At 35.9% G+C, this 25472-nt stretch overlaps 1 protein-coding gene across 2 annotated transcripts in view; it reads left to right on the top strand.

The window, feature by feature from the left end:
* CTNNA2 (catenin alpha 2) overlaps window positions 1-25472 on the top strand; it is a 512225-nt gene that overhangs the window by 130724 nt on the left and 356029 nt on the right. For both annotated transcript variants that reach the window (XM_049792668.1, XM_049792672.1), the window contains exons 5-7: window positions 998-1117; window positions 2950-3216; window positions 17851-18054. In XM_049792668.1, coding sequence (XP_049648625.1) covers window positions 998-1117; window positions 2950-3216; window positions 17851-18054 — 591 coding nt within the window. The remainder of the gene's footprint in view (window positions 1-997; window positions 1118-2949; window positions 3217-17850; window positions 18055-25472) is intronic.

The raw sequence follows: 25472 nt of genomic DNA, 5'->3' as shown, positions 1-25472 counted from the left end.
CTCTTGCACAGGAGCATGTCCCCATCAAAATTGGCCGTTTCTCTTCGAGGGCAAAATTTGTCTGTTATGGAAAGCTTATGCACGTTCTTGTGAATTGAAGCAATAGGTTTTAGAAAGAAGAATGAATGGAAGCTTTTCCGTTCTCAATCTTTTTACTCGGAATTGCATTTTTATCTTGTGACGGAGAGAAATACAACTTTGAATTTTCATCTAGTCACAGGAAAATTTCTTTTACTTATTCTAGGAAAAGAGCATTTTATCCCTTCAGATATTTGCTCTTGCTATACATAAGGTAAAGTTCCACAATAGATTTGGTTGATTAACTTGTTAATATAACTGGGGTTTTATATCTCTGCCTGTTAGCTACAGGATGACTGAGTAACTGCAGGTATGTTTGGTTTGGTAGATTCTTTTCTCAATTTTAAAGTAACCAAAAAAGAAAGCTGAGAGCTGAGAAAAAAAAAAAAAAAAAAAAAAAGATAAATATATTCTGTGTTGAATCTATTGTTTCATTTCTTTCACAAAGATACAGTGTTTTTAATATATCAGGGTAAATTTAAATCTTAATGGTAAGCTTGAGTTTTCTTTTTAAACACTATATCTTGTCCAGAATTAATAACTTGCCTTTGTTTTCCCATAAAGCCTGTACCACACATTAAGAATATAGTCATCTATTTTGTTTTAAAACCCACAGATATTAAACATTTCATCTGATAAGTGTGAGTGGGGAAATTAATATAGTTATGCCTTTTGCAGTAGTTTTACATGATACCAAAGTACAGTAAATGGAAATTAATGCAGAATGAGAATCAGACAGCTTCTCTATTAAGAAACCTAATTAAAGTTAGTGGGACTATCATAAAGCCACTGTACAATGATGGACGTAAAAGCTAAATTGGGGCCATATAATAGAGAGTATTGGATAGAATAGTTATAGACGTTGTCAAAGAGTGCACTCGGATTAAAATGCTAACACAGTTGATATATTATGTTCTAGGTAGAGGAAGCGCTAGAAGCAGTGAAAAATGCAACAAATGAGCAGGATTTAGCAAATCGCTTTAAAGAATTTGGAAAAGAGATGGTAAAACTGAACTATGTAGCTGCTAGACGACAACAGGTGAGTACATTTTAAAACAGTGGTTAAGAAAGTTAGTCCTGGTTCTGAAGATCTTGTATTTTATGTCCAAGTCTGGTTTAAAATGTACAATAAGTAATTGCTATGTCATGGCCTATAATTTAATCACATCGATTTTTTTGAATGTGATGAAGTTTTTAAAAAAATGCAATTTCTTTAAGAATATTTTCCAAGTGGCTTCAATTAATAGCAGAATGAAGGATCAAAAGGCAAGTGATTCTGGGGTTAAGGATGGTTTTCATTTGATGATTACTCCCATTTAATTCTAGCCTATCCTGATTTGAGGTCATTCTGACAGCTGGTAAAGCACAAGCTCTTTGGTAGTCTAGTGTAATTCAAATTCAGGAAGAACAGAAATCTACTTCGTGTTTAAAACCATCATTATTAATTTTCTGATACTTAAAAAAAAAATAAAATACTCAGTTCATTCATCACTAAGGCAGATGGCAAAAAGACCAGAAAGTCACAATAGCATTTATTCAACGCCTGCAATTATACAAATTTGCAATAAAGATAACTTTCTCCTGAACACTGTTCTTTTTAAGAGTCCAGACAGTGCTGCCACTGTGGAGCTGTATAAGGTCTCTCCAAATTTGATTATTTTTGAATACCGCCAATCATTCAGGGGTGTTGTCTTTGTATTGCATAGCACACCAGATTTAAAAAGCTGGCTATTCATCTGTCTATTTACTTTATTTTCTGCATTATTACAGTAATGACAATTTACTTCTGTATCACTATTGTATTTTTTTATGATATCTAACATTTTCAGAGTTATACTGAAATTAAACTCAATTAAAAATGTAAAAACTAGTCACTGTCTGAACAGTACTGTTCTGTATGTTCAGACACTTCCCTTGTGGAAATACAGGAAAAAGAAAAAAGTGAAAGCTAATGAAGGTATATGTCTCTTAAGTTCTTATTGGAGGTATTGAAATATAACAGAAAATCTTAGTTATAAACTTTTAAAAATATTCTTCTTAAGGTGCATTTTTATAATGCCAGTAAGGTTTCCCATGTAACTGGATAATCTTGACAATATTAGAACTTACTACTTAGATGTTCGTACATTTTCCTTTCATCTCTTCTGTTTTGTAGCCTGATAAAGTTTTTAGGAACTTAATTCACTCTGAAAACTGCTACCTGTCAGTTGTATGTGGTTGAAATAAGGCAATGGGTAGATCCATTAAATCCAGAATATCTGGATTCTTTTTCAATTTTTGCCCAAGATTCTATGTGTGAACATAAGCAAACTATTCAGCTCTCCAGACTTCTTTGTTCATAGCTTTAAAATGGAAGTAATAATGTTTTGTTATTCCTTATCAATATTGGTAGGAGTACCTTCCCTAATGTTTGAAAGTCTTTCATTCACAATTTGATATATCCTATAAGTAAATAAATTCCTGTCTTAAATAACAGTAATACAGTGTCATCTTATTGTGGTAACATATTGTACAGTATCTGTTGCTTGTTGTCAGGGAAACAAAAGGAAGCATATGTCATTAAAACAAACACTAAATGATATGAGGTATAGAACAAAATATGAAGGAAAGGGAAGCATATAGACTCTTGGATAAGAAGATATTGTGAGCAGAATGTAACAGCTGTAGCTACACAGAACTACACAGTCCAAGTATGGACTTTCTTGGGCAGGAGGGAGATTTCTTTGTGATTTGTGGTAGATTCTGTCATTGATTCCATCTCTGCAAAATCACTGGATGGTATTTCTGCAGAGACACTTAAGCTGTATAGCCAATACATTCTAACACAAAAACTTCCATTTACCACTATAAAAATTGCGTGTTTTTGTATAGGAACTGAAAGATCCTCACTGCAGGGATGAAATGGCTGCAGCTCGAGGTGCTCTGAAGAAGAATGCCACCATGTTGTATACTGCATCCCAAGCATTTCTCCGTCACCCTGATGTTGCAGCTACCAGGGCCAACAGAGACTATGTCTTCAAGCAAGTACAAGAAGCAATTGCTGGGATTTCCAACGCTGCCCAGGCCACCTCGCCCACCGATGAGAACAAGGGGCACACTGGCATAGGAGAGCTTGCTGCTGCATTAAATGAATTTGATGTAAGTATCAGAAGCGTATGGAAAAGAAAGTGTTCCTCCATGCAATCTACAGTGCTTTTAACAAAGTGTTTCTTGAACAGGGCTCAAATTTCCCTTTTCATTCAGGTCCATTTCCTCAGACTGCAGAGGCCAAAGTGCAGACATTGATTTGTGTTATTTTTAATGAGGAATAGTTGTTTGGTGATAATGGACTTGAATTATAAGGAGTTATTTGCGCTCATATGCAGTGGCTGTGATAGAGAGAAAGAAGTCTTTTGCCCTAGTGTCCTTGAAAAATCTAGCTACATAGTTCTAAATAATGCAAAGTCTGATTAATCTGGCAATTTAGTTCTGTGACCAAGATCTGTGATTGGTTGAATGGTAAAAACATGTTTGTCTGGCAAGTTGGGAAGTCAAGACCATAAAATAAAGATGGTGATGGAGCTGAGCATCCTGGAAAAGTTAACATTCAACTTGAATTGTGAATTACATTAATGAAAGATATGGAAAAATCATCTTCACACACAGTTGATACCAGTCACTTCAACTGCAGGTGAAGTGCTGCAGCCTCTATTCCAGCAACAGCTACAGTTTTGCTTAAGCATCTTCCTTAACAGCTAATTGTTTAACTGTTAATTTAATTGCCAGTCCTGTCTTATGATTTTTCCCTATCTCACACTTGAAGACTGTACTTTAGAAAGTGAAAAAAACAACATAATTGTAGACAGTATCTGAAAATATTTTCTTCTTTCATTCTGACTTTAGGTAAGGGTTTGTTAAAATTATCATTAGGGAATTAGTATGTCCTTTTCACTTTGAATAATACACAAGATTACAACGCTTGCATCTGTCACACACAGTCAGGAGCTTCTCAGTCCTGCTGTATTTAGGGCTGAAAGTGGAGGTGTAGTGCAGGTGCTTCATCTCCTGTTCTGTTGGACTGGGCTTGTCTTCTGCATCAATGGCTTACTGTCATTGGGTCTACTTTGGAGACAGTAGTAGGAAGGGTAAGTCTTATAGGATCAAGGGAAGCTCCAAGATTGAGTAAGGTATTGAAAAAAGGCAGAGAATGAGTATACAAATAATAGCAAAAGGAAAATAGGGTTAGGGGTGGAAACGTGACAGCAGAAAATGTGTGGATGGGTGTAGGAAGAGACAAGCAAAGAGGGTAAAACCATTCAGAACTACTGCAGGATCCAAAGGTTGACTCCAGTTCCATCATGCTTTTCAATTAAATGTCACAGTACTGCCTGCATCGACTTTACTGATCTTTTTTTTTTTTTAATGTCTATATTTCTAGATCTATATTTTTTCCTGTAAAATTATTGTGGGTCAAGATTTAAGGAATTCTGCATGGGTTTCAGGGCCTTCTCAGCTCATAGGTCCCTTAATGGTAAGAACCTGAGGTTAATCTCCCTGTTTGGTCTGATTGTACCCTGGCTTTTGTGGGGGCCTTTATGGACAGCATGTTATGGACAGCAGAGGTTTGACAAACAGAAAACATGTGACTTCTCAGTCCCAAACTGATGATGCTGCTGCTCTCTGGAAAAGGCTGCTGTTCAGTGCAAAGAGACGCGTTGTGCTTAGTGAAAGTAAATTTAGTGAAGACTATGCGAGACATCTGAGATTGTCCCCTGCCTCTTTGTGAGAATATTTGTTCTTCATTTTTCTCATCAGGTAAAGTCTTTTCTGTTTTACGTGATGTTGCAGGCATCATGAATGCGTATGTGAGATGTATATCCATAGTATAGTGTTCTGTTCGCAACTACACGTGGAAAAAACAGCCAGTCTTTTTTGAGAATTTTCTTTCTAGTTTTAAGAAACTAAATGAAAACTTTATCCTCTGACTTACTGAGGACACAAAGATTGAAACTGTTGTTTTATCTGCTTTCTAACCATATTTCCTGTTTGCCTCACTGCTTAGCTGTTGAATGAGATTTATTCACACCTAATTTTGCAACAGAGATGACATTCCCTAAACTCCAGGGAAAGCCAAAATTTATAGCTGCGATGGTGGGATGATTGTGAATTTACTGTTATGTTTTACAAGCAAGAAAGTAAGAAAAATTACCAGACTAGTGAAACTATGTTATGGGTAAAAAGGTGGTGGAGAAAAAAAGTTTGATTTTTTTACTTCAGCAAGGAAAAGGAAGTTTATATTTTCTAGTGAATATAATTCTACAGTATATTTATTTTACAGTATCAGTCATATTGATTGAGATCAATTTGTATTTGGTATGAAGTGCATACTAAACCTTGTATTATATAACAAGATAATTCTTCTATATTAAAAATAAGTTTACAGTTTTTTCCATAATATTTAGCACTACTCAGCCTTCATTATCTCAAATTTCAGAATCAGCATTCTGTGGCTTTATGCTTCAAATCACTGCAGTGTAAATCATCTGAATACTTTCTCAATAAAAATATCATCACATGTAATACAAATAATTATTCTACCTATTTTAAGCACTTCAGCTATTGTGTTTAAATAGGTGTCATTTTAATTGCCATACCCTATACAGTGGTGAATTTTGGTATAAAGTCACCTGTGAGTTATTAGCAGCAAAGTTTTGGAAAGAGTTGTCATTTATTGCTTCTTGGAGATAATTTATTTTGAAATGAGAGTTCACAAATCTGTTTCTTACTAGATTTGCTGCTTTAAAGTACTGTTTGAAGTTGATTGATTACAAAAGTACGTGCTTAATGCCTCATTTTTTTTCCTTTAACTTAAATGTTCCTGCTTTAATCTTAGATAATTTAAATCCAGATATTCCTGGGTTTATTATTGAAGTCATTTATTAGTAAAATTTGGTATATATTTTATGCTCATTAAATATTTCTGGGTTACTGCAACTAAGGATGTACCTTTTACCTCCCCTCATGACACTTGTCCAAATTTATTCAAGTTACATAAAGAAGTTTGTTAAGAACTTATGTGAATTCTAAAAATATTCTGTTTTCACTCAGGAAATGGTAGTTTTGGTCTGGTCTCAGCTGTTCTGATTATAAAGGGACTGCCGTGTTGTCACATGTTGAGTGTTGACGGGACTGATTCATCCCGTACCCTCCATGCTCCCTCCAGAGCCTTCATGGTGTGTAGCAGGGACAGGACCTACCCATCAAACTGGAGTGCAGTGGGGAGGTAGATAAAAAGATAGTAAAATTATTAAGTGCACAGAAATGAAATGAGAAGGACCAGAAACCTGTGCTAGATGAAAACTGAGCTGAAGATACATGGCGTCTACACTCCGATGTGGGGTTGGCGATTGGAAAGAGGTAAAAGTATATGTGGGATGTGAATAAAAAATATATTTAAATATGGGTATAAAGTGATGGGATAAATAGATGTAGAGTGACTATCTGCCACAGCAAGGGCTGCAGGCACATAGGTGGGGGACACATTCGCATGATGGAATGGGGAGGGGGCAGTGATAGGCAAAAATAGTATTTATTGAGCACTGGGGGTCTCTGATGAGTAGGAGAGTGCCTTCTTTTGGAACATGGATTGAGACAGTGATTTCTTAGTTTTTAGGAATGTAGCTGTCTCAGTGGGATATGCTGACAAAACTTTAGAAGTGCTAACCACTGCAGAAATTCAAATTCTAGGGGTTTCAAGCAGGGCACCCTAAATACTTAACGCTTTAACCAATTCTAAATATTTTGCTTTAGATTTTGATATGAAAAATGAGATACTCATTCTTGTACAGTACTGCAAGGGTAGGTGTAACAGTTTTGTAAATACAAAAAAGTTTACTATGCATGCAGCATAGACCCATGAAAAGGAGTATTTCTGTGTTTGGAGAAAGGCTAGGATTGACTACAATAAATTATGAGCCACAGATAAACTAAATTAATAAAGCCTGTTACCTAGAAAAGGGGGAGAAGAGGTATCTAAAGGAAAAAAGGACCAAAAAACCTGCTTTCCATTGATGCTAAAGGCCAGCATCTCTCACCTTTTGTATTGCTCCAGAAAGAAAACATCAGAACTGATGAATCTGCTTAGCTGACTTTCTCCTTGAGTTTTGTGCTTGTGTCTATATAGTAAATTGGCAAGTTCTGTATCTATCAATAGAATAACGTGATACTGTATTTGTTAAAATGTATATATAGTCCTTGCTTTTTAATACATGTTAATCCAAACAGTCACACCCTATACTTGATGTTATTTTAATACTCCAGTGATTTATTGTTTCTGTGTATGCACACAAATCCGTTTGTCTCTGAAGTTGCTTACCAGCTATGTTGCTCCATGTTACATCTTGATCTGCTGTGCTTTTGTGCTATCCCTTTACTCTCCGATTTCAAAATCGCATTGAGTCTTGAATGAGTATGATAATAATTTGGTTTATAAAGGAGTTGGTCTGGCTGAGAACTAAAAGAGGTGGTTAAAATTATTTTTGGTACATGCGGTGTTTCTATATTTGTGATAGTCCTGAGGTACTGAATATGTACAATTTTTTTGTTATGAGAAGGATTTGAACAGAAAAATTCCAGGCAGAGTAGCTCAATCTTTAATAAATTTTTGAACAGTGCAAGCCTACCATGTAGGAGATGACTATGTTTTATGAGAAAAAAAGTCTCTGATGAAACTGGTCACTGTCCTCCAGGATGTAAAATGAAGTTCATACTTAACAAATGGACTATCATATTTCTTGAAGATATTAATAATCCTTTGAGAATATTTTTCAGGGCTAGTAAATGCAATGTTCCTTAAATGGAGTGAAAGATCCAAAAGGAGTGTAATGAAAAAAAAAACAAAAACAACACAACCACCAAAACATAGAAACTGAAAAGATAAAATACTTGGGTACAACAATAGCAAAAGATGCTTTTTTTTGTAATAAAATTAAGAGCCGTCAAAATGTGAGATAAGGTTAGCGGACAGAAGAGATGCTGTATCATTAAGTGACTACCTTTAAAACTTTACTGCTTTTTGGACAAATAACTGTACTAGATGTTCAGCCAGAGAATGGATTTGGCAGAATATTTACAGAATCTCAATTTATTTGTAAATATGTTCTTCAGAGAAGTGATTTATGATGTTGGAGATGAAAGGACAAAATGTGAGTTTCAAAATAAGAATTGAAACGCGTTTGTTTCAGTATTGAAATCCTAAGAAACAATTGCAAAAATATTACTGCACATCACACAGCAATTTGAAACTAGACTGGTTGAGCTCTAGTGTCTAGGGAAGCACAGCCAAATGGTTATTTCTGTATAATAGCAGTTATATACAGAATTTAAATAGGAATACCTGTGTTACTGTACACTGGAGACATTGTGTTGCAAATTCAGATAACCTCATGTATGACTTTGAATGAAATGCAGGGTTTTTTTTTCCCTTGTGCAGGTGAAGTGACCTTTAAACTGGAATGGTGTCGAGTCAATCATTTCATGTGTGAAGGCAGTCGGGCTGCATCCCAATGCTTTGAAAGCTTCTATTCAGTAGTGAGATCCTTTGGCACTTTTTACACTCCTTCAATCTCCCCTGCGTGGGGAAAAATCACAGACTGCTCATTCTTCGCATATTAAGAAAATAATGAGCAAGAGCGCAATGTTGTATTTTACAGTATACCAAAAAATTTTACCTGTTTGCAGAGAAATATGTTTGGGGATGCTGAACTGATCTTTCAAGAGAGGAATAAGCAGAGTAAATTTTCAGGGTCCTGATGATGCTAAGGGCTGAACAAGCTTTTTCGTCCATGTTATTGCTGCTCTTTCCTGCCCACCTCAACCCCTTCTGTGCGCTACTTCTGGTCTTTTTTCCCCCAGAATTTTCCATGCAGAATGGGAGTAGTTTGGCAGCAAGAAACTCAAAATGAGTTTAAATTGAGGGTAGACTCAAAGTAGATATAAGGAAGAAATGTTTTATGATGAGGGTGGTGAAACCCTGGCCCAGGTTGCCCAGAGAGGTGGTCGATGCCTCATCCCTGGGAACATTCCAGGTCAGGCTGGACGGGGCTCGGAGCAACCTGATCGAGTGGAAGGTGTCCCTGCCCATGACAGCAGGGTTGGACTAGATGATCTTTAAAGGTCCCTTCCAGCCCAAACTACTCTGTGATTCTATGATTCTAAAATGTTTTCATCACCTGCTTCAGAAGTTCATTCTACTTTTAATCTTAGTAGTTGGCTTTATGATGTATTATGGTTAACGTTTTCTCTGTGCTTGTGTATGTATGGGAATGTGTATATATATTATTGTGGAAATGTCAGCTCCAGAGTACAAGGGATAGCACTTGAAATGACAGGATTTTGGTATCAAATGCATAGCAGGATTGTGACTTCTGTAAAGGGGCAGCAGTCTTGCTTGCTAGCAGTTTAGGATCTTGGTACCTCTATTCACCTTTAGGAGTGAGAATGGTGCTGCTGGTCTGGATTTTCTGTAAAAGAGCACCATCTAGTGGGCTTCTTGATTTTTTTTTTTTTTTTTTTTTTTTTTTTTTTTTCCCTCCCTGAAATGCTCCTGTGTAGTAAATTAGTATTGTAAAAAGATCTAGCAATCAAAAAATACTATTTGTAAGTTTAACCATACCACATTGCTAGCACTTCTTTTCATGGTAGAAAAAATAGCATGGCAACGCACTGGGTGCTTTGCGTGTTTTCCTATTAAATACATTCAATATGTTTGTACTAGGACAGTAACCAGTTTATTTGCGAAGGAGTTTTTGTAGTGAGCCCTCATCCAAACAAGTTTGTTAGAGATAGTAAAAATACACAAATGGAACAGACTTTAGAAAAACCTAATCAACATTTATATAGAGAAATGTTTTCTGTAATAATACAATTATTCCATTATTATTCAATGTATTACAGGTTGTTTATTTCATTGTTAGTAATAAGTATGAATATCTGAACTGTTAAATTCAATATATTTCAAAATTTTGTCAGGTTACATATAATAGCTCAAAAATTGCGCTTAGTGAAATTTCCTGATTAGACTACGCTTGGTACTATTTTGAGTATGTTTATGTAGTACCTCTGAGATGCTTATATAACTCACATATCTGAGAAGTGAACATCACCGATATTGCGGGGAAACAATATCTCCATTTATATTTAGAGAACAGAGTCGGGAGAGGACTGCCGGGGGCTGCGGAGGTGGGGGCTGTTGATACTCCATCTGCTCTTGGCTGTGCGCTTCTACTGGAGTGTGATATTCATTAAACTACTATGAATTTAGTTATCCCACTGTCCTAGAAGGAAAAATACTCACTTATTTCTCTAAATCAGTTCTCTCTTCTTTTATGTCAGACTGGCTCATCGAAAGCTGCAGTGTGGCATGGTATTGTGATGCTGTTCTTATTTCTTCACATTATAGCTGTATGGTGTGTCTGTGAAACACAGAATAATGACAGCTAGAAATATTTGATTTATCACTAACCAGGAACTGAATAGCCTTGTTAGCACTTTGGGGGACACTGACATACATACATAAACCAAACCTGCGAGCACACTGCATTTGTTTTCACGGTAGTGCAGGCACTTCTGACAAAGAAATACATTAAACACTCTTATTTATACAGACTTGTCTCCCAAGTTGTTCTGAAAAACTGGGTCCCTCAGTATATTACGTGCTTCTTTTTACACAAGGCAATTTCTCATTCTGTCTTGTGGTCGTGACATTGTTTATCTAAGGTATCTATCAATTTGATTTTTTAATGGCATTTGTCACTGTGGTTTTGGTTCCTTCTGACATATTGTTCACTTTGCAGCGGCATTTTACTTAAACATTGTATTTTCATCTTGCTAAAGTGTAAAAACAAGAAATAGAAGAAAGAAAGTATGATTTGTCCAGAGTCACACAACAGAATCATAGAAAACCGGCTTGGCAGGGACCTCAAGGATCACCTGGTCCAACCTTTTAATGCCAGATTAATACAAGAGTCAGTAAAGGAACCACAAAGCCCTACGTTCCAATTCAGTGTCTCTTCTGCTGCACTGTGCTGCTTACCATGGTACCTAATACATCCCTTGAGTTTACTGGGATTATCTTAGATGGAAATATTTGTAAAACTATGTTATACCAAAGTTTCTTACTTGAAAGATACTTCTGTTTTATCTAGGATAATTCCTCCACCTGCAGAGCTCCAGCCAGACAGTGGTATGATTGCAGCTTTATCACTTTTATGCTACTACATTGTCTTGTAAGACTACTTTTCAAACTTTACATTTGTGTTGGTTTTTTTTTTTTTTCCTTATAGCATCATATTAGATTCACAACTGTATTATTATGCCCTCAAAGATGCCTTACCTGTCTTTGAGAATGTGAGTCTGAAAAATCAGTTTGACTTTATTTCCTTCCATAGCTTTATAGAAGAGCATGAGTTGTTTGTAGTTTGTTTGTTTTTTTTTTTTTTTTTTTTAGTTTTGGTTTGTGTTTTGTGGGTGTGTGTTGTTTGTTTTTCAAATTGATTCTTTTAAGATTTTTCTTTTCTCAAATAAGAAGGTTGTTTCCTATTAGAACAGAACAAGCTGATATTGGACTTCTTTTATATGATTTGATAGTTTCTTTTAAAATTCAATTTTACTCAATTACAAGAGGAAATAAGCTTTGTTTAATTGGGTTTTTTGTATGTTTTAAAGAACAGAGCACAGTAAATTGTATAAAGGGCCCAAAATTGGCCATTGTTATTCTCATCATCCTTTTACACAATAGAAAAATAAAGGAAGTACAAGGAAATATGAATTCCTTCTTGTTCTCTCATTCAGAGGTTGTATGGGAGGTAATTGAGTGGGGAATTCTGGAAAGAATCTGTATAAAGGTAAGAATCTGACCTTCCCTGTTCCCCACATACACATGAACTGTACAAACAGGAAAACTCTGCTTACCAGTTTGTTGGCGAGTTTTTATTTTTTTTTTTCCTCCAAAAATGTTATTTGTCACAATTTTTATTGCAAGTGATAGCAGAGCTATTATTTTAAAAGCTCTTTGTTATCAGCTCTAAGGTGCTGTGGTCTCGTTAATGCTATTTAGTATTTTGAAAAAGTGATACTTTCCATGTGCTCTTTTTCAAGCTTTGCTGGGTGCTATCAAAGTTTATGACTGTATCCATTGACTTAGGAATGAATTTGAATACATTTTATGTTGGCTGATTTTCAGCTTTTTCAGAACTGGAACTTATACCTCCCTCCAGCCCCCCAAATCGTTAGTATTACTTAGGAGTTTAAAAAGTGAACAAAGCTGTGGTTCTGAAGAAGCTGCTGAAATTTCCTTAAGACTTTCTACTTACAGAAACCAGTAGATGAGCAGATTTTTTATCGACAATAAGGCAATGCACATAATAATTTTTTGCAAGAGCACATGCTTGATTCGGAAAATGCAGATAGTGATACAGTAATCACATTTCTTTTGGAGTTGTAAAATCGTTTTAAAATGTTAATTTAATTTAATGGTTTGGTTTTGTTTTACTTTATATTTCTAATAAAAACTGGTTTTTTGCTATTGTTGATAATCTAAGCCAGATAAATTTCACCAAATTTCACTGATTACGTGCTCTCCTTTATTACAATACATTGATATAGGGTATGTGGTTATTTTCAATATTTTTAGTTGAAGTGTGAATAACTTGTCTGATACTTGAAATTTCAGAAGTGATGCCCTATAATTTATTGGTGTTTGTGATAGTTTATTCCTGTTTGAGAGCAATATAAAGATGGCTTATAGTACTAATTAGTATGGCAAGGTCTATTTTCTGAAAGTTTTCATTCTTTATGAAAACATTGCAACTACTCTATAAACACACCTTTATATAATTTAAAAAAGTGGAGAGTACAAGAGAAAATAGTTAACTATAATATGTTTAAAGAAGATATTATCACAAGTTTAGCAGTTTTCAAATAAGTTTCCAGTTATATTTAAATTAATTTTCTTGGACTTGGTTTCAGCAACTGAAGCCAAAAATGATGTATGTTCATAGCAAAGAAACTGTTTACACTAATCTCTCTGCAGTTGGAAAGAGGCTTGAAACACTTAATTAAAAGGCCTGAATTATGGTGTCAGTCCCTGATTTATGGCTTTAATGTTAGTTAATTAATTAGAAATGTAAAATGTTCCAATTCATTTACATTCATCATTCATTAACTGGCTGTCAAGAAGTGAGGGGAACTTGAGACTTCTGAAGGAATTTATTTAGCCAGATTTCCTGGCAACTATTTTTTTCTTCCTTCCAAGAAGACATTATTTCCTTGTTAACATAATGTTAATATATGTGTAAGAACTTTGTACGTGTCAATAACATAGTCTGAAGTTGCATTTAGATACCAAGCTTTCTTTGAAAAGGAGTGAAACCTTTCAGAAGCAAAAAATAGTGTCTCTTTGGGAACTGTTGAGAGCTGTCATGTAGCAGGTTCTCATCCCTGTTCTCTTTTTCCCAATGCTCAAAAACCTGTTGTCCTATTTGAGAAATGTTTAGAGTTTAAAATAAACATCTAAAATATAATTTATTTATAACCAGCCTTTGGAAAGTAACTACATCTTTATTTATTATACTTTAAACAAAGTGTAGTTGTTCTCTTTCCTTAGAACATCTAAGTTTTTCTTTTCCAACAGTGTTTCTTGTTATAAAAGTGAATTAAGAGAGGTCCAAAAATTTAGTTCTGATCATTTTGTGTGATGTTAGGGTTAAGAAAGCAGTGGGGCAAAAAAAGTATTTGAAGATTCTGATGGACAGCAAGTTCAACCTGAGTCAGCAGTGCACCCTTACAGCCCTGCAGGTCAGCCACCTACAAGGCTAAATTAGGAAGAGTGTAGGCAGTAGGTCGAGTGATTTTTTGCCCCTATATTTAGCACATATGGAACTGCATCAGGCCTTCCCAATCTGGTTTGGGGCTTCCCAGTGCAAGGAAGGCTGACAAACAAATCCAGCAGAGACCGCAAGATGATGAGGAGGCTGCAGGACATGACAAATTGAGAGGGGCTGGCAAGGCTGGGAATTTTTTGGACTGCGGAATAAGAGGCTTTGGGGAGGGATCTTGTTTGTTTCTTCAACTGCGTGGTAGGATGGTGTCGAGAAAATAGAGCTAGGGTCTACTTTGAGGTTCATGGTATTGGGATGAGAGGCAACAGGCACAAGCTGATTGAAGGAAAAATCTGTTTGGATATTGGGGAGAAAAAACACCCACACCATGTATGTAATCCAACTCTGAAAGAGGAGGCAGAAAGATTTGGAAAACCTCCAAGGATGAAGATTTCATCTTGACTGGTTGAAGCCTTGAGCAACCTGGCCTGCTGTTGAAGCTGGCTCTGCTTTAATGAGGAGAAGTGAGACATTTATGGTTAGGTTGCTGTAACCCAAAAGTGAAAATTGTGATAGTGCTGTGTGGATGTTGCTTTGATTTGAGTTTATGGATTGAGAAAGAGGTTTGCTAAAAGAAGAACATATGTTGGCTATTGGAAATCCTCTACTCTCTCGTAAAGTGTACGTCCTGTCTTTGTTATGACCATTTTTATGGTCATTAAAAAAAACCCCAAACAACAAAACAAAAAACAGATGACCTTGAGAGCTTTCTATTCCAACCTAAGTTATTCTGTGATTCTGAATGTTCATTAAGAGAATATCCCAAACAAATATTTAACTGAATTCTTAAGCCTAAGAATTTTGTCCTTCATGAGCTAAGGTGAGGCGGTCATGAAGATCTCTTCTTATTTAGAAAAAAATCCACTAATATGTTCCTTTTCTGTGTTTTACAGTGAGGAAAGCTGGCTTAAATTAATTATACATCTCCAATGATACACACTTTATTTTTTAAAATGTAAATGGTATTTGCATGTAACCTAAACAGAACTTCCTAAATTTATTCATGGAGTATGAGATAACTGCTTATGAAAATAATGAGCTGGGTTTCAGTGATCAGAGAGATTGGAGATATTTGATCTGCAGATTGTTAATCCTCAAGGCTTGAAAAGGATGGAAATATTCTAGGAATACATTCTTGATATGTTCTTGGGTCTCACAGAAGACTGAGTGCAGGGTCTTCAAAAACCTCTAAGAAGACAGGCGTGTTTCATGACTCGCTGAGAGGTGTAAGATCTACTGTTTGAAATTTGCTCTGTAGGTAGAGAACCTTACACCTATGGCTGTAAGGAGGAGAAGTGGTGAGACATTTATGGAAGGACTGGTTAGGTTGCTATAACCGAAACATGGAAATTGCGATAGTGCTGTGTGGATGTTGCTTTGATTGAGTTTATGGATTGAGAAAGAGGTTTGCTACAAGTAGAACGTACGTTGGCTATTGGAAATCCTCTACTCTCTAGTAAAGCGTACTTGCTGTCTTTGTTCAGGACTATTTTTATGGTCATTTAAAAAAAAACCACCATGACCATTAACATTATCATTTTATGGTCATTTATTTAAAAAAAAACACAACCAGGTTTGAGTAAGGAAACACGGAAAATAATCTGAAACATGCAGCTAATTATTTTTATACCTTTTTACTAATGACATGATTTGCTAAGATAGTTCATATGACGCAATTTCAGTCTTGCTACTACTGAATTAAACATGCTGTTGTGAAGATGGAATATATAGTTGATTTCTGAAAATCCCAATGCTTATGAACATAGTGTGGCAGTGGACTCTATACATTAAGTATTATCATTTGACTGAAAAGCATAGCTACATAAATATGCATAGGCCTAACTCTTAGAGAAGTCTTTTCTAATTTATGTGCTTGTAAACTTGCTCCTCTTACTGCTGTGAAACATAGACCTTAGAAGATACGTGCGAGACATTATTTCACATTCTGGGTAATGCTGCATTTATTTCTGCTAAGTCAGCCTTTCCAGGAGCTGGAACAATATACTGTCTAGTAAAAATTCTTCTATTTTTCCTTTTTATTAAATAATGAATCTTCAAAAATTTCCTGACATCCTTGTGTTTGTTACTATTTAACTGCTACACATGCAGTTATGTTTTAGATTTTTCAGGGCTTGATCCTCTTTCTCTGTATTGTAATAAGAGCTGTTTTTTGTGTGTGGAGTTAATTGGAAGTTTCACTGAGAAATAAGCAGATCTTTTGCAAAAGCCTCGTCCCACTGAATTAAACAAAATGTATTCACTGGGAATCAGAATTTAGCCTAGAATAAGTTCATTTGAGCATGTGCTGATTCATAATAAGCTGATACAGTTTGCAATGTTAGAGGCAGATATTGCTTATATGTTATCTCCCTAAATCCCCATGTACATTTTAATACATTGCAGTGTATTTTTTCAAATTAACTGTATGATTTGGCTTGCACTTGTTGATTGCTCTTCTATATTAAAGGAAATAGACTAATCATAAAGTTATCAAAATGTTGTGAAAATTAAGATGGTTCATTAACAAAAATGCGATGTGCTTTAAAATAGATGTGATTATTGGAAAACAGAATGCTTTTAACTTTTTCAGATCTGCCTCTTACATTCCTATTTCTAAATATTTCATGATTTATTTTCTTTTAAAACTCAAGAAGTGCAGGGCTTACAAAGCATTTTTAGACAATATGCAATTGTGAAACTCCTTTGCATGATTGCAGCAAAAGGTTACTGAATTACACAGTGTTGCGAATGTGCCTGTAAGTGGGAGCAGGCGATTATTGCTTTTGTATTTGTTACCTTGAACTACAAAAGGAGAAAAGCAAGTCAGAATATACTCTAGCAGTGACTCAAAACTCATAATATTACATGAGTTCCTATGCTAATGGGGGGTTGAATCTACGTGGCTTAGCCCTATTTGGTATTTGGTAATACGTTTGATATCTCAAGTACACAAATGTTTAGCAATGATCATAATTTAAAAACCAAAATGTCTTCTTTAATAGAAAACAGTCCTTGAAAATCAAATGTTTTTCTAGTGGAGTACAGACATTTTGCTAACCAGTAGGCTATTTGATGAATTAAAGTTGTTTTTAGATTGTTTTCCTGTAGTCCTCTCTTTTTAGTTCCTGATTTAAAACCAGAAAAAAGCTAGCAAAAGCCTTTAGAAAAAGGCTTTTAAAAGATGTGCTACAGAATGGGAATCAGAAATATTTCACATTTTTGTCTGATTATCTAATAATGGTTTTCTTGCAGTGTTAATGACAATTCCCTCCTTTTTTTTTTATTTAATATTGAGGTAATTTAGTAGCATTTCAGCAGTTTAGTCTGCTAATACAAAAAATCAAAATGAAAGAATTAGTTAACAGAATATCCCATTTTCTCATAAGTCATAAATAACTTGTACTATTAAAGCAATCCTTTCATATGAATTTACTGAATATCCAAGAGATTTTCAAAACATTCAGAAAAGAATAATATTAGTTTACTCCAAGATGGAATATGTACATATAATACATAGAGACACACAGACATATTGCATACATAATACAGTACTTTGTATTGATTTGGTTTTTTACTATGTGCTTCCCAAATACTTATTTGAACCAGTTGCGCTGTTCTTGACGGTAGACTTTTATAACTGTGATGTGAATTATTTTTAGATATTTATTTTATATCTATATTGGGATTTCAGAGCTACCAGATATTTCTTTAACATTGATTTTTCAGGAATTTGGTAGATAATTTATAGATATGAAAGACTAAGAACCCCATCAAGCCGCTGAAATAAGAGCCGTTTAAGAAAACCTGAAGACCCATGTGCGCTCCTAATTTTTCCACTCGTCTTTTTGTTTTCTAGAACAAAATCATTTTAGACCCCATGACTTTCAGCGAGGCCCGCTTCAGACCGTCTCTTGAAGAAAGGCTGGAGAGCATCATCAGCGGAGCGGCGCTGATGGCGGACTCTTCGTGCACGCGAGACGACCGCCGGGAGCGGATCGTGGCCGAGTGCAATGCCGTGCGGCAGGCCCTGCAGGATCTGCTCAGCGAGTATATGAACAACGTAAGTTATATGCTCTTATTACTGGCTTCTTTTTCAGTAGATGAGGAAACCTTTCTGAGGTCAATGTTATGATTTTAATATTTAACAAAAACAATAATGCGTCTTTATACCGGGAGTAGAGGTAATGCCATTTGAATTATTTCACATTTTAACGGTAATGCTATTTGAATTATTGAACTTTTTAATATATTGCAAACGTTTGACAGAAGTTTGGGACAATCAGAAGCTCACGGGAATGTTTCTTACCTGCAAAGGAACTCTGTGCTTCCCATAGCTTTAGCATTAAAGTTTCTTCTTAAGTAATAAATAACTAACAAGTATTCCCTTTGAGGTAAAATGCTTTTTAATGGAAACTAACAACAAGCAATGTAAGTGGCAAATAGCCTAAGAATTATTTTCTTAATGAAAGTGAATACAGTTGATTTTCAACATGATTTCCACTGTGGGATGGTGGTCGTTGTGTTTCTTTATTAGGATGTTACCTGTAGATACTGATGTGAGGTTGTCTGTTTGCTGTGTGGGTTAAACCACTGAAGGTCTTCGCTTGCTGTTGGAGCTATTAAATATTCAGTTGCCGTAAAAGTAGTGAGCTTAACACTAGTGCTGTTCACACAAAGAAACATATCTGCAGTATCTCAAATACAGCTATCTGTGTCTGTTTTCAAGTGGGGTTAAATTATTCAACATGGTGTTAACCTGTAGTGGATAACCTTTGGTCTGCGTAACTTATCCCAGAAAATTCTCTCTGCCTAACATTGTGTATTAAAACTCATAAGTACTATCGCTGTGTCTTCTGGAGGATGTGTGAAAAAGCCCTAAGCAACATCAACAACCTTTTTTAAAATGGAAATGCTTGCAAACAGGTGTCAAACTGAGAATCCTATACTTTGCTGTTTCTTGTCTGTTGTTGCTTCCAGAGTATCAGGTGGCCCATTTTGTTCCTATTTTGCTAGAATCATCAAAATAACGTTGAAGAGGCTGTTCAAGGGTGAACCTTTAACATTGTTCCGTTCATTGGTACTCTTATAGTTAGTTGGTAGAGTGGTACAATGCAGTATCAATAGTGCAAACTTCAGTCCTTTAGTCACTTTATTGTACAGTTCAAAATTAACGATGACATTTTTTAAGGTATTGTCCCATATAATAGAGTCATCTCAAGAAATAGCTGTTTCTGATGATGCAAACTTTAAAAGCATATATTATTTGCTTTTTATTTTTTATGAAGTGATAGTTGAAAGGTTCTTGTACTGTGAATGAAAGCAAAGTCTGTGCTGTTGTGTTATAAAGAGAGCATTAAATAATAGGTGATGAGGCTCTGGTGGCAGAGGACTTGCTGGATTGCTTCCTACAGATGCTTGCTTTGTACAACTGTTACAGTTAGGTGTTATCTTTAAAGGTCTCTCAAAAAAAACTTTGAGAAGTGATGGGTTGTGGCTTCTCATTGTATTGCGGTACCTCTTTTTAAGTACACAGGTTTTTGGTAACGATGCAATTTGCCCTTGGACCAGAAACGTTCCTATTTTATTTCTGACCACATTTACAGAGGAAGGAGAGTTTTCAATGACTGTAGGCATTTATGACCACACTGAAAGTGGCTAATACAGTTTCATTGTTTTTACTTAAACACATAATGGTGTAAGCATCTGTTTTTATGGTTACCACGGTGTTTTTTTGAATTTGTCTTCCTCCTTTTTTCTTTTTTTTTCCCCATTCTAATTAGTCTGAGCTGCACATTTCCTTTTATTATTATTATTATTATTGTTATTATTATTTTCCTGGTTTATATTGGAATGTAATCAATTTAAGCTATTTTTTACAGCTATTGAGTAAACATTGTAAGAACTGAATGTATACTTAAGTTACATAAAGTGAAGTACTTCTAATTTAAACACATCTGGGACGGTAGAATTTGAGAACGATATTGCATTAAATGTTCTCTTTCAAGCTGATCTTGGCAGATAAAGGGGATGGGATTCAGTTTACAGATTAAGTCACCTAAATTTACGTTTCTGTATGTAAGTACAGACAGGCAAACCAGGGGCCTCAGTTTGGTTGTTTAAAGATAGATGCCTAGTGGCATTTTAAAGTATGAGTTTAAATAGTCCGGTGCTCATTTGAACAGAGGCTCCTCAATCTGCCACTCAGAAGCATTTGGCTCCACCACGGGTCTTGTGTCATATCTGCCAGCCCAACTTCCATGTCATGTGTGCTCCAGGGAAGAACAAATGGCCAGACTCATACCTTTATCAAATCATTTGAGCCTCAGTTGCTTAAGCTCCTGTTATAATTGGTGGAGATCAGATCAATACTGGAGATCAGATCAATACTCCCGAGGGAACCTGAAGAGCCATTCAGATGACTAAGTGTTACAACTTAATATGGAGTAAGTCAAATAACTCTAGACTCTTCTGACTGCATTAACTAAAACCCCATTAACTGGAGTAGAAGATGAAATCCCTAGCTTGTAGGCAGCTCATGTTTAGGTATCTATCTAGAGACTGAATTTCACCCATTTGTCTGCCCTGGCAGAATTTGCTTTAGTATTTAACCATTTCCTTGTAACCTGGGGATGGATTTTCTTGGGTTCGCAGTAATGCTAAGCGTGTTGATTATGACAAAAGATTTCACCTGGAAAGTTTTTTTAAAAGCTCAGATGAGTTTCAAAAGGGTAAAACTGAAAGGCATACACCAAACATGACACAGTTAGAAGTCTAATCAAGACTTGGCTAGACTGGCAGAGCACGTTAGCTTTGAGATGATTTGGTGATGATTTGGTGAAGATGGACATCTTTAATATCTTCTGCCCTTATAGCCTTAAACCACTGGATTTCTGCTCTTGCTTTAAAGCTTGTGAAATTAATTGGACAATAATGCTTTGGGTTTTTTGCTGTTTGATGATGTCTAGAAAATGACAGAATAATTTTTTGTCTGAAGATTGTTGATCAAATGTGCATACTGCTTTTGGTGCTTGCCATGAGATATAAAGAACATAGAACAAATTAAATATTTTGTAGTCATATTTGAAGGATACAGACAATGAAGTGCAGGGTATTGGCAATGTGCTGTACAGTCAATGTTAGCTCAGTCCTTCTCCAGCTTAAAATTGTTTCTTTTGAGTTATCTGCTTCTATGATATGGTGTTTCTTTTTGTATACAATAACATTTCTATCTTTTGGTTGTTAAGTAGATTCTGTATTCCCTTTTATCTGTTGGATATTTACACTGCAAAGTCCCATATAAATTGATCGTGGTTTATGTTCGGTCTTATATTAAATTTTCATAGAAGCTAAGTAAAATACTGAGGCAAAAGAACATACTCAAAATGGTGGTGTTGTTCTTGAAGCTTCACTGATCTTTTGCTTTTGCCCCTGCGGATGGTATTGCAGGCATGAATTGGAAACCGGAAGGTTTACAGGCAGCTGCATGAAATACAAGGCTGGCTCTGTGATGCTGCATACTTTCTAGCATTTCAAATGATGAATGCTGAAGGCAATGCAGGAGAAAAAAGGGTTTTCCCAGGTTTTGTGTGCAAGAAAAGGAAACGGCTTCCAGCTGAACAATGTGGGAACTTCTGCCTTTTAAGTAGTACAAGAAAACCTCCTCTACCTGCAGAACCCCCTGCTGTGCCCACCTCTAGCTTGGAAAGTTCCCTGTAGAGACGCATTCATGTCTTATCTTCTGTGCTTCTGCAGGGCTTTTTAAGTACATCCATCATATCGACAGGTATTTTCCCTGCACCTGTGAGTTGTTTTATCCCTAGGTCCTTTATCAGACTTTAGTGGATCAATATGCTCTGCTACATGGGGAGGGAAAATTTAACACACTTGACAATGTTGTTTTCCCCGTTTGTCCACCCGTTTTTTATGGATCCATCACAGGCTAACAAGTAGGTATCGATGTTCTACAGTTAGTTATATGCCAGGGGTAAAATCTCTCTGTGTATTATCCTGAGTTTTACCGAATTAAGTTAAAGCTGTTTTGCACGTCAGAAGACTAGATAGACAGGTGTCACAGGTCGTCTTGTCTTTTGGTGAGGAGGACACAAGACTGGTGAAACAAAACTTCAAGAGGTGAGGTATAGGGATATGAGTTTAAAAAATTGCAGATACTCACTTTCAAACTGTTGGCAACCAAGGAAAAATATAAAAAGAAATTCTGTAAAGAGAAGGATAGGGAAGATTTCAATTTAGATGAGTAAAAATAATACTGGTTTTGCAGTTGTATTATTCTGTGTTTTCAAGATTTTAGGAAAAGTGACAAATATAATTGGAGGACTGTGAAAAGGCACTGTTGGAGTGGTATGTTTTGGTTGCTCCTTCCTTCTCCTCAGATAAATGTTGATTTGTTCCTTTTCCTATGTTTCAAATAAGATTTTTTAAATTTTTTTCAAGCTATCTTCACAAATATTCAAATGTTCTGGCCCCAATTCAGAGGTTATTTAAGGAATTATTCTTGTAGGAGGTTTTCAAATGATTATTGCTATGGGAAAATTAGTCCCTAGCATCTTTACCAATTCTATGAATAATTATGTATTTGTATAATATATTGCATTGACTGGAGTCTGACAGTACTCTGCAAGAACTTCTGCGGAGATGAGATGTAAACTGTTCCATTATTGTTCATATATCTAGTAATATGTATTAGTTTCACTTGTCTTATCAGTAACTCTGTCAAAATATTTTCCCAGCATGGTATCTATTATTTCTGTGGTGAACTCAGCTGAACTCTAAAATCTTTTATTTCTGGGAAGCAGAGACAGGAGGACTCTGTCTGCTGGGTCGTATGACTTTTTTTTTTCCAGTCTCTCACAGAAAATTCACAGGGTGGGTTTTTTGGTTGGTTTTTTTTTCAGATTCTTATGTATGTGTGCTAAATCCCATCGTTCATTTAAAAATAAAATTACCTTTCTAGACTTCTGTCCTACAGAGAAGAACTAAGTACAGCTCCACAGAAGCTCTTAATGCAATTTTTTTCCATTTGTCTAAATGAAAAAATTATTTAACGGATGGTTAGCTCTGATTGTGGTCTAGTTTCCTGCCGGTTTACTCTCCTGTATCCTTCATGATTTGTATTGCAGGCTGTCAGGGAGCAAAAACCGTAGAAACCTGGGAGTTCCAGCTCTTAAACTCACACTTCTGGATTAGAAGTACTCTGCCAGACTCATATAACCCAATTCTGGGCACCCTTTCTAGGAAGCATCAGGGTGCTGCTGTGTTGATGTCTGATTTAGAAAGGAAGAAAATTAAATCTTTAGAAAAATATGCTTAAGAAAGAATGCTTTGAATTCCCTCTGACATCTTCAGTTTCAGTGTCAAGCACAGACAGATTGAATTTTGGGTTGCTGGGGTGTATCAAAAAGAAATTTGGGAAGCAGTTGACAAGTGAGTAAGCTGTAACTGTTAGAGACCTCTTAATCACTTGAATACTGGCTTGGCATTAATTTAAGTCTGCATTTGAAAAGGTGTTTCCTATCTAGTTCAAATAGAAGGTTATCTTTTTAAACCTTTGGGCTTATTAAGCCAACCTTCATTCTCATACCTTCGTTTTCCTCTCACCCAGTGCTCCTGATCCCAGCCACTGCCAATGTCTCAGAAGAGCTTGGGGTTTGGTTTTTTGTGTAATTGTGTTTGGGGACAGAGAATATTTCTATGTATCCAGGTGGAATGAGCAGTCCTCGTATTACTACTGATAATTTAATGTTTAGACTTGAGAACCAGAGCACTGCAGGCTAGGCTTTTTTTGGTTGGTATTTTACTGATATTACCATAGGAATAATGTTGCTTAGTGTTTGCTCTTTGTAATCTTGTTCTGTAAAGTTACTAGCCGTTCCTGATGTCTGTTCACTGTAACCAGGATGCTATAGGCTCCAATTCCTGCTTCCTACAGAGAAGAAAATGTCATAGCTTGAAAATGCAAAATACGAGAAGAATGAATAAGAAAGCACAAGTCTACGGGCAGTTTTTCTTCACAAATATATCAGTAAAAAGTTTGAATTGCTCAAAGTAAAATTATAGTGCTGTACTACATGAAAATGAAATGTCCCTAACAGACAGCTGAAGTTATTGTGCTTGATTTGGGAATGAAAAACATGATCGCAAATGAAAATCTATAAACTCTCGATACTGTCAGCTTCCGTATTTAACAGCTCCATCTGAATTCATATTTAAGAGAAAAGTAATAATTTGTGTGTACGTTTCAGTTCTGGTGCTGACTTGCGTAAGGTTAATCTGGGTGACGGTGAGCAGTAAATTACAGTTACGATACAGAGAAATGTCTGTAGCTGTCCTGAGATGAGTAATCAGAGATGAGTGACAAGAGATTGACTGCTAGGTCGTCAGCACCGACTGATTTAGGCATGACTGGCTCAGCAGGACAATTTTTCTGTTGCTTCTGTTGTTGAATTCCTAGCTTTCTGAATAATTTTTAGAGGACAGTGGCTTGCTTAAAGCTTCATACTGTATTTCAAGCTGGAAATAAGCTATTTTACTATTCACTTTGCTGTTTTAGAGGCTATATGAGTTTTGTCTTTCCTAACTTGGAAGAAACAAGTAGAAACACAGTAGTTATTACTGGAGGAATAGGTTGTGTTCCCAAATGGGTGAATGTTTTATAATGTGTCGCAGCACTGCTTCTCAGTTAGTGGAGATTTCTTTGCATTTATGCATCCCTCCTGAGTGCCTCGACTTCTCGTGACTGTACATAAATCACTGTCTAGGTATGCTACCTGCAATGTAACTTCAGCCACCTTTTAAGGAACCTGCTGTCTCTTGTTTTTGATGATATCATCAGGGCCTCATAGGGGATGCCCCGTATTTTTTGATAGTTTTACAGAAATGCTGCACTGCTTAAAATTGTACAAGTGAGTTTTGATTTACTGCTTCATTCCTGCATTTTCTGGTTTTGCAAGTCCATCTTCAGAGTTTGTTTTGTTTTTCCTAGCGGATCCAGAGAACCATGCTGAATGTTTTCCATCAGAAACAAATAGAAAAGCTCTGTGACAAAGTGGGACTTTATGGCTTGGAAATGACAAATATGCTAACAATTTGTCTTGACTTCAGGTCTGGTGGTTGCAGATTTACACATCCCTGTGGTGTTTCCTCTGTTTGGATGACTAGATTTTTTCAATTTGCTGTATTAATATTTGTGGGAGGAAATGCTGTTTCTGAACCACAGTGTTGATTGCTTTTCCCTGATGAGGTCCACTGGAGAATATTTTATAGGTACCTCCTTTTTGCTCTTTGTCATTAAAGGCAGACCATGATACATCATGAGAAAAGTTTTGTATGTCTTGTTAAAATGTAAATAAATCACATGAAGTTTTTTGAATCTAAGGCTGAATTGCTATATTAGGTTGAGCGATGTTTCGGACAAGATATTTCCCTCCAAATTACCATGGACATTTTCTAGACTGCCAGTAA

Source organism: Accipiter gentilis, chromosome 3 (genome assembly GCF_929443795.1).
Source record: "Accipiter gentilis chromosome 3, bAccGen1.1, whole genome shotgun sequence".
NCBI lineage: Eukaryota > Metazoa > Chordata > Aves > Accipitriformes > Accipitridae > Astur > Astur gentilis.
The sequence above is the reverse complement of the archived record's forward strand: the minus strand, read 5'-3'. Positions and strand labels throughout refer to the sequence as shown.